At 30.8% G+C, this 10000-nt stretch overlaps 2 protein-coding genes across 6 annotated transcripts in view; both read left to right on the top strand.

Annotated features, from left to right (window-relative positions):
• LOC106787568 (MAGUK p55 subfamily member 7) overlaps positions 1-5924 on the top strand; it is an 8738-nt gene extending 2814 nt beyond the window's left edge. For 2 of the 5 annotated variants that reach the window (XM_014750005.1, XM_014750006.1), the window contains 8 exons: positions 392-418; positions 1948-2115; positions 2378-2449; positions 2564-2688; positions 2840-2964; positions 3984-4286; positions 4794-5137; positions 5237-5924. In XM_014750005.1, coding sequence (XP_014605491.1) covers positions 392-418; positions 1948-2115; positions 2378-2449; positions 2564-2688; positions 2840-2964; positions 3984-4286; positions 4794-5137; positions 5237-5413 — 1341 coding nt within the window. In that variant the 3' untranslated portion in view covers positions 5414-5924. The remainder of the gene's footprint in view (positions 1-391; positions 419-1947; positions 2116-2377; positions 2450-2563; positions 2689-2839; positions 2965-3983; positions 4287-4793; positions 5138-5236) is intronic. The other 3 variants (XM_014750010.1, XM_014750009.1, XM_014750011.1) reach the window with 3 other exon arrangements.
• Positions 5925-8503: 2579 nt separating this feature from the next.
• Positions 8504-10000, top strand: part of LOC106787570 (alcohol dehydrogenase class-3) — a 2020-nt gene continuing 523 nt past the window's right edge. The window contains exons 1-7 of the mRNA XM_014750013.1: positions 8504-8559; positions 8651-8682; positions 8865-9108; positions 9183-9403; positions 9480-9696; positions 9781-9914; positions 9995-10000. The exon at positions 9995-10000 is cut by the window's right edge and continues 269 nt beyond it. Coding sequence (XP_014605499.1) covers positions 8662-8682; positions 8865-9108; positions 9183-9403; positions 9480-9696; positions 9781-9914; positions 9995-10000 — 843 coding nt within the window. The 5' untranslated portion in view covers positions 8504-8559; positions 8651-8661. The remainder of the gene's footprint in view (positions 8560-8650; positions 8683-8864; positions 9109-9182; positions 9404-9479; positions 9697-9780; positions 9915-9994) is intronic.

A 10000-nucleotide genomic window follows, 5' to 3' on the forward strand; every position in this document is an offset into this window, starting at 1 on the left:
TTATTATTATTTTTATTATTATTTTTATTATTATTATCTCGCGTTGTTTTTTTTTTTTTTTTTCATTATCGTTTATATTATACTTGCATGCCGATCTTTGACAAATATATATATATCTATATATATCTTGTAACGTTCCTTTATTTTCTGAAGCACCGTGTAGATACCAAAAAAAGAAAAAAAAACCTTAAAATAACAACAACAAAAAAAGAAAGAATACAATGTTATTTTTTAATCGTACAAAGAATAACGTGTAGTAGTTACTCCTCGTGTATTACCGCTTGACCGGTTATTAAAATAAAAAATAGATAAAAAAAAAAAAAAAAGAGAAACAAAATGAATTTTCTCAAGTAATAAACGTATTTCTTTCATCGTCAAACTTGCTTCGAAGTGCGGCACCGGGGTCGAACCGATCGTGGTAAGTTTTCGCCATTTGATTGCCCGTAAAAAAATATTATGTGATATAATTAATATATTAATTATATTATATTAATATATGCTACGGGTATGACACAAAATTTGTTATTTTTTCAAAAAAAAAAAAGAAAAAACAAAAATACAAAAGAAAAAAGTTTTCATCTCGTTTCTATATGATACATACAACACATACATATTTATAATAATAATTCTTAAAGATAAACAATAACAATAACAACAACAACACATCGTTGCACTTCATTCTAAATTATACACAATGTTTTTTACTGGCTGCCGTACCGTTCATTATTTCTTTCGCATTATATATATATCTTTTTTTTTTTAGCGCCTGTCGTTTGGCCTTTTATTGCAAATATTATAATATTTATATTATATTACATGCGCGAAATCGTTAGAAAACAAAAAACAAAAAAAAATAATAATAAATGGCTGCTCTTTGCTGATCGACGAATTGCAGTAGATATCGAAGCGAGTTTTTCTTTTTTTTTTTTTTTTAATATTATATAATTATGTGTGTAATTTTACTTATATTCTTCATCCCTTAGTATGTTCGTCCATTCATGTTTTGATATTATTTTTTTTGTTTTTTTTTCTCAACACATAAGTTGCATGCGTAACATATGTAAATTTTATTTCGAATTTGCCAGTGCACTGCAATCATTCGTTTCATTTTTTTTTTCCTTTTTGTTTCTTTTTTTCCCCCCCTCTCGTTATTGTTGCGTAGTAAGTAGTAGTAGTAGTAGTAGTAGTAGTAGTTGTTTGAATTAATTTTTGTTTTTGTTTGTGGCTTAAACAATTTCTCTACAATCCCGATATACGTTGTGTTATTACCCTGCATGTTCATAGTTTTAAAACAATTCGATTACATTTCGTACGAAAAACAATTCTCGAAACGAGAGTATAATAATCAATTTGTTCTACCTCGTCTCGAGAATAAAAAATAATAAATATACACGTAAGTGAATGAGAGTACGTAACGCGTGATGTATTAAAAAAAAGAAAAAAAAGAAAAAAAAGAAAAAAATTAAAAAAGGAGGAAGAGAGAAAAAGATCGAACATCGAACGTGATTCTTCTTCGTCGTTCGAATATTCGAATGTATAGAAAAGAAATGTAAAATATATACGGGAAAGAAAAAAAAAATAATATAAAGAAATAAAAAGAATAAATCGAAATGCGAAACGCGTAAAAGTTTCACGTATTTTCGATACCTCGATCTGTCTTGTGGTTTTTCTTTTTCTTTTTTTTTTATATATATATATATATATTTTTTTTTATCGATTTTTTCTTCCGAAAGACAAGATACATTTTCGAGTGAGAGAGAGAGAGAGAGAGAGAGAGAGAGAGAGAGAGAGAGAGAGGACTTTCCTCGTGATATTTTTGTTCGATCTATATTTTTCTTTTTTTATTTTTTATTATTATAAAGTACGAAAAGAAATATTCTTTTTAAATCGAACGAACTAACATGAATTTAAACGAAATGATAATATTAGTTTGCATGTTGAAAATAGGGAGCAACCATAAAGACCTGCGAGGAAACCGGAAAGATCGTGATCGCACGAATAATGCACGGTGGTGCAGCAGACAGATCTGGCCTTATTCATGTTGGGGATGAAGTATGCGAGGTCAATGGTATCAGCGTTGAAGGGAAGACACCGAATTGCGTTCTTAAAATTCTGGTAGATTTCTAAGATTATGTTTTCTTCTTTTTTTTTTTTTATATATATATATACCATACATTATTAATATCAAATTTATATAACTGAAGTATATAAATCTAGAAAAAAAAAAAAAGTAACATGATAAATATTTAAGTTTAAAAAAAAATATCACATACGCGGTGTGTCCCAATTTTTTGTCATGATTAAATTTTACCGAATATTATTTTTTATAAAAATAATAATAAGGAGAAAATAAATAATATTTTAATAATGTTTACAGCAAAATTCGGAAGGTACGATAACGTTCAAAATCGTACCGGCAGACAGCAAGGGTGGAATAAGAGAAAGCAAGGTAATTAAATGAATGTTAACTAACAACCATAACGACAATACAACACCAAGAATAAAATCATTTTTCTTTTTCATATTTAAAATTAAAAATCTATAACGAATATACATATAATAGGTACGAGTGAGAGCACATTTTTCGTACAAAGCTTCCGAAGATCCTTATATACCATGCAAGGAAGCAGGATTGGATTTCGTCAAAGGTGATGTCTTGCACATCGTCAGCCAGGACGATGCATATTGGTAAACGATATTCCGATTTCTCGATGTCGAGATTAAAAAAGATGTGATGTAGTTATATATTTTTCTAATAGAAGAAGAAAAAAATAAAAAAATAAAAAAAAAATAAAAAGAAACATATAAAAATTAAGTACAATCGTACACATTGAATCAGGTGGCAAGCAAGAAGAGAAGGTGATCGAAATATGAGAGCCGGTTTGATCCCCAGTAGAGCACTTCAGGAACGTAGGATCATTCTCGAGAGACAACAAAGGGAAAAAATCGACGATGACAATATAAGTAAGTTGAAATAATCCAATCAATATATTTCCTATCATATATATATATATATATATATATTTTGTTTTCCTTTTTCATTTTCGTCTTATTCTTTTTTTATTTTTTTTTCTACTCTCTTATAACATTATCCGATTATATTATCGTAATATCATCGGATTTATCTTTTTTCTATCACACATATATTTTATATATTTTTTTTCTTCTCTCTCTTTCTCTTTTTCCAAATATTAATCATTATTCAATGAATTTCATTTACAAACTTTTATCACATATCGCCTGTCACACTTTAATAAATGAATTATTATCAATCTTTTTATAATTGAATAACATAAAAGTAACATTAGATTTAATTAACAATCGAATTTTCAGAGCACACGTAATATTAAATATACGATATATACGATTTGATTGGTAAAAAAATAAATAGAAAAATAAAAGCAAGCACGTTTATATAGACGAGACGAGGATGATGAATTTTATAAGTCACCTCGTCGTCTATTTTTAACGATGAAAGAGGGATGATTCGATCGATCACTCTCACTCTCTCTCTCTCTCTCTTTCTCATTGGTATGAAACGTGTTGAATCCTTCAAAAAGATATTGCCTGTTTACGAATTTATATTATCTGGATAAATAACATAACCGATTCGAGTTTAAGATCTGGTTTTATCTTATTTCTTATATATCAAAATGTGCTCTGACGATCAATTATTTATCTGAACATAAATCATATCGCTCCCAAATGCTTTGCTAACAAAAAGAGGAATGAAATTTTTCTCGAAGTAGGGGTACGTGCGTTAAAAAGAACATCGAATAAGAAAAATAAAACAAAAAAAAAAGACACGCACACGACACAGAAGGAAAACAACAACCAACAACAACTACGACAAACGCTAAAGAAGAGAGATTAAAAAAAAAAAGAAAAAAAAAAGAAATCGCAAGCCTCTTTTATTTTTTGGTCGCATCATAGTAATTTTGTTGTTTAACGGATGATGGCCTGACGGCTTAACCGTCGGTTAGGCTTGTGTTCTGTTCCAGTGCCTTTGCCCGCATTGTGCCCCCGTCCCAGTACCTCTTTGCACGCCTCGCCTACAAAGTGCAACTTGCAGGGAATAAAAACTAAAAAAATCATGTATGACGCTGCAGAAAACGACGACTTCGATCGGGAAGAGGTACCGACTTACGAAGAGGTAGCCAAACTTTATCCAAGGCCGGGTCTCTACAGACCCGTTGTTCTTATTGGACCACCTGGTGTCGGCAGAAACGAACTCAAGAGAAGGCTGATGTCAACCGATTCTGACAAATACAAAACTCCTGTGCCCTGTGAGTTTCATAAATAATATATTTTAATTATATTTTCTTAACGAACACAAAATATACGAACGAATCTTTGCAAAATAATTTCGGGCTCTCTCTCTATGAGTATTTCGAATAAATTTTTCTTATTAAATATTAGATTATTTTTATATATAAAAAAAACAAGACGAATAAATAAAAAAATAAAAAAAGCAAAAGTAATGAAAAGGGATACTCGTCTCTAAAGATAAAACATAAAGTATACGAGAGAGATAAACATTTTATCGAATCGCACCGAGAGAACTGTGAAACGCGAAACGAATTTCTGAATGAAGTCGGATTACGTATTAGTAAGCATTAAATTGAATATCTTCGTGACATCATCATAACTTTTGTATTTTCCGCTTACATTGATAGTTTAAACTTTTCTATTTGTGCGAGTAGAAACGTAAAAGAAAAAAAAAAGAAAAAAGGATATATTCAATGAAATGAATAAATTAATTGTGATATATATATATCTTTGATTTCGTACAGATACTTCAAGACCTCCCAGGTCAGGTGAAATCGACGGTAAGGAATATCATTTCGTAACTCGTGAAAAAATGGAAGAGGATATCGAAACTGGTAAATTCATCGAGTATGGGGAATACAAAGGGAACCTTTACGGGACTAGTGCGGAGAGTGTTAGTTCTTTGATCAATGCAGGATACGTTTGCTTATTAAATCCACATTATCAGGCACTGAAGATGCTTAGAACGCCACAATCTAAACCATACGTGATTTATATCAAACCACCTAGGTTTGAGACACTTCAAGAAACGAGAAACGAAGCAAGAGCTAGGTCTACCTTCGATGAAAGCAACTCACGAGGCTTTACGGTATAACTAAAATTCGCGATTGATTTATTATATTATTATTATTATTATTATTATTATTATTATTATTATTATTAATTGTTATTTGTATATTATTTTTAGGACGAAGAATTTAACGAGATCCTGCATAGTGCAGCAAGGATAGAATTCCTTTATTCTCATCTCTTCGATGAAGTCATCGTAAATGCTGATCTTTCGATAGCTTTTGAACAACTAGTAAACGCCGTTCACAGAGTTGAATCCGAACCTCTTTGGGTTCCAGCTTCTTGGGTGCAATGAATACAATTCTCTCCTACAACCTATTCGAGTTTAACCAATGAACGGGATATATGGTTGATTAAGATAATCCGGACAAATAAGAGAGAAAAACAGAGAGAGCTAAAAAATAAACAATACGTGCTTCTTATCGCTAAATAAGAGAAAGGATAAGTTTCTTTCCTCTCGAGAAACAAAACGAAATTAAACGGTACGCTAATACGTATTTTTAACTCTTTCAAACATTATTCTTAAATTCTATCGGAGTTTTTTGTTTTTTTTTTGGATTGATTGATAAAAGAATTCGCTATAAATTAACAAAAAATAAAATGAAGATAATATTATTCGAATATAAGAATGAAAACGTATGAACGATTGATTAATCGATTTTATTCTCGAGAGGAATAATAAACTTGCCAAACAAGAATGGCTGTTTTCGCGTCGACTTCCTACGACGACGTTTCGAAGTTAACAAAATTTACAATTTAGAATGTTACATTGCCTTTATACCCATAGTTAAAGAAAAACAAAAGGAGAAAAAGAAAAAAAAAGAAGACAAATTTAGTACGTCGACGAGTTTACGAATGAACTACTTTATCGATTAAATCGAATTATATAATATNCCGACTGACTCCAGGGAGAAACACACTCTAATTATAAAGTTGGTTGCAAATAAATAGAGAGGAGGAAAAGAAAAAATATATAAATAAAAAAAGGAAAAGAGAGAAGCGACAAAAAAAATATTACATTAACACACACACACACACATCCCCACACATAACATACACATAGCAGATACACAAATTTTCTATACCTGCGCGTAGAACACGCACACACGTAAACGTTTTCTTCCTTTCGATCGATCGTTAATGAGAATAATGAAAATAGAAATATATAGAAAGGAAGGGACAGAATGAAAGTGATAGAGATGGAAAGAATATTAATACAAAATATAAAAATAAAATCAAATAATATACGGGGGGAAAGAAAAAAAATTACGAAACAATTCGGAAATAATGTTAAAACGAGCGAACGTTCGAACGTACGTACGATCGAAGGGCTCGAATAATTTTTCTCAGGTATACTCGAACCGTAAATTCGATGTCGTTCGCCAATCCTAATTCATATTTTTTTCATTTGATCATTATAAAAAGGCAAAGAGAAAACAAAAAAAAAAAGAAAAAAGGTTACAGAATCGAGAGAGAGAGAGAAAAAAAGAAATGAATACAAAAATACAAGGAAACAAACAAATTACGCGTAGAATTAGCGCCCTTACTGCCAAAGAGACTTTTCGTCGTTGTTACGAGACGACGACGACGACGACAATTTTTTGTATCCTTTGAAGTTCCGAAGTTGAGAAACATGTTGATTGATTGATTGATTGATTCATTCATTCAAATATTATGGCAGCCGATTTTCGTCGTAAAACGAATCGGTAAAGACACGCCATTTTTATTTCTCGCGTCTTACGTATTACATTATTCGATGAATTCTTCGAATTTTAAGATAAATTCGAAAAGAAGGCGAGAATTAATCGAAAAAGGAAAAAAGGAAAAAAGGAAAAAAAAAACCAAACTATTCGTAATTACATACGCGTTGCGATAATTAAATTAATTTAATGTGCCCTGCCGCGAATGAAGAATTCGAATTATTCATATTAACATACACACGTGAGCGCGCGTGCATGCGTGCGTGCACTCGTGCATATACAAATATACGCGTAAATAATTCTATTGGCGTGTCATTTATTTCTAATAATTTTTTACAAATGGCACGAACTTTCTTGATTGCACCTAAACTGATATACCATAATACATAATATATAATATATTCTTTACTAATATCAATTAATCGATCAATTTAATATTCGTGCCGTTTGAAAAATTAAATTATAAGATCTATAATACGCAAACCTAAAAACCTAAAACAAACTTTCTTTGCTACTGGCATATACATGTGTGTGTATGTGTATGCACACGTGTGCGTGGGCGCGCGTGTGTGTGTGTGTGCATATACGAATTGTAAGTTCTCGTTTTGTCTTCATTCTGTATCCATCTAACGTGGTCGTTTACCTTATTACTTTCAGAACATGCGAATATTTCTTGAATCTCGTCTAACATGTATATATTTACTTACTCTTACTTAACTTAATTAACTTAACTTACTTAAATAAACAACTTACGTTTAAAACCTCCCATTGAACGCGCGAGAATTCCCTTCGGGAGATGTGTTACGTAACCCGAAACATTATTTCGGAGAGGATCGAAGCCAATCAGAGATAGGAATAAAAAAAAGAGAGATAAAAAGATAAAAAGATAAAAAGAAAGAGAAAGAGAAAGAGAAAGAGAAAGAGAGAGAGAGAGAGAGAGAACTCTCGCATGCCTTGGGATCAACGATTTCTGAATGGTACCGTTTTTCTTCCCTAAATTTTAAAAGAATTGATTGATAACAATTCTTCGTTAAACATTTTTGATGAACGGTGAAAACAACAATAATAATGATTAATCATAATTATTATAATAAAATAAAAATTAATAATAAAAGCGCGCATGTATATTTAAAAAGAAAAAAAATACACGGCCACCATTGCGTACAATCCTTGATCCTGTTTGTTGTTAATTGTTGCCAAATAAATAATCTACTTAGAATGTGCGACGTTTGATAATAAAAAAAAAAAACAAAAAAAAAAGAAAAATGTCGCCTATCGCAATTATCGTATTTTCCAATCGATCGGCATTTCCATAACGTTGCTATTTTTTCCATGATATAAAATAACAAAATGTATAACAAAACAAAATACGCAGTGTAAAACAGAGAGATAATGATGAAGAAGAATAAAAGAAAGAGAAAAAGAAAAATGATATGCGCCTATCGAGACTGCGCTGTAATTGAATTGACATTCTCGATGTAAACTCTGTATGTTATCAAAATATAGCATTACACTTTTAAGTATTCACCTTGTCTTTTTGATTTATTTTATTTCGACAATTTATCTTTATTTCCGTTCTCACTTATACGTATATATTTAGATAATTAAATTATCACGTTTTGAATTTGTTATTAAATGGCGCCATATTTTAACGTGGCATTGCGCACGCGCACTTACTAGAGAGCAGTACCGTCCATAAAATTTTGATAACACGGAAAAAGGTTATAACCTCTGATAACAAGTAAGTTCTCTCGATAATGCAATAATTAAGGACAAAAAATTTATATAATTAATACTCATTAATTCTACAAGAAAGTTGTTTTTTACTGAAGTAACAACAATTATGGCAGATACAGCAGGAAAGGTAAGTTTGTATATTCATTTTTTAAATAATAATTGATTATAACCTTTTAAATTGTGCCGATATTAAACGTTATTGCTTGCTTGATTGTTTAATTACAATGCATTGATAAATTGAAATTTGAATGCAGTATAATATTGCATAAATAAATAATATTAAAATCAATATTATTTTTGTTATAAAAGGTTATTAAATGCAAGGCAGCAGTAGCATGGAAGGAAAAGGAAAAGTTATCAATAGAAGAGATTGAAGTAGCTCCTCCTAAAGCTCATGAAGTACGTGTTAAAATACTATACACTGCATTGTGTCATACGGATTCTTATACTTTAGAAGGATTAGATTCAGAAGGTATATTTCCATGTATCCTTGGACACGAAGGCAGCGGTATAGTTGAAAGTGTTGGAGAAGGTGTAACCGAGTTCAAACAAGGTACTTATTTTAATAAGCTTTTAATTAATATTCTACATAATATCTCTGTTATATATTTGAAATAAAATTTCTAGGCGATCATGTTATTCCTCTTTACATACCGCAATGCGGAGAATGTAAGTTTTGTAAATCACCAAAAACGAATTTGTGCAGTAAAATTCGTGCAACTCAAGGAAAAGGATTAATGCCTGATGGCACATCTCGTTTTACTTGCAAGGGACAATCTATTGCTCATTTTATGGGTTGTTCTACGTTCTCTGAATATACTGTCGTAGCTGATATTTCCTTGGCAAAGGTAAGATTCTTGATTATTTTAGTTCTATTATATTTAAACGAATTCGTGTGATTTTATTATTACAGTATTTTTATAGATCAACAGTACTGCGCCATTGGACAAAGTCTGTTTATTAGGATGCGGTATCTCTACTGGATATGGTGCCGTACTTAACACTGCTAAAGTAGAGCCTGGAAGTACGTGTGCCATTTGGGGTCTTGGCGCAGTGGGATTAGCAGCTGCATTTGGCTGTAAAACTGTTGGAGCTTCACGTGTTATTGGAATAGATATTAATCCTGACAAATTTGAGCTAGGTAATTATTATTGAAATAATTCTTTCTATTCCAGTATTATCGGTTTCATTTATCTAACATAAGTAATTTATTTATGTTTACAAGCTAAAACATTTGGATGTACTGAACTGATTAATCCTAAGGATTATACTACTAAACCCATTCAAGAAGTTTTGGTAGAGCTTACAGACGGTGGACTTGATTACACATTTGTTTGCATTGGAAATGTGCAGAGTATGGTGAGTATAAATGAATCCATGTAAATATTCTATATTATATTTAATGCTAATGTCTTTTTCTTATAATATTTTTATTATAGCGTGTT

The sequence above is a fragment of the Polistes canadensis genome, unplaced genomic scaffold, assembly GCF_001313835.1.
Source record: "Polistes canadensis isolate GaletaPanama2010 unplaced genomic scaffold, ASM131383v1 scaffold_106, whole genome shotgun sequence".
Taxonomy (NCBI): Eukaryota; Metazoa; Arthropoda; class Insecta; order Hymenoptera; family Vespidae; genus Polistes; species Polistes canadensis.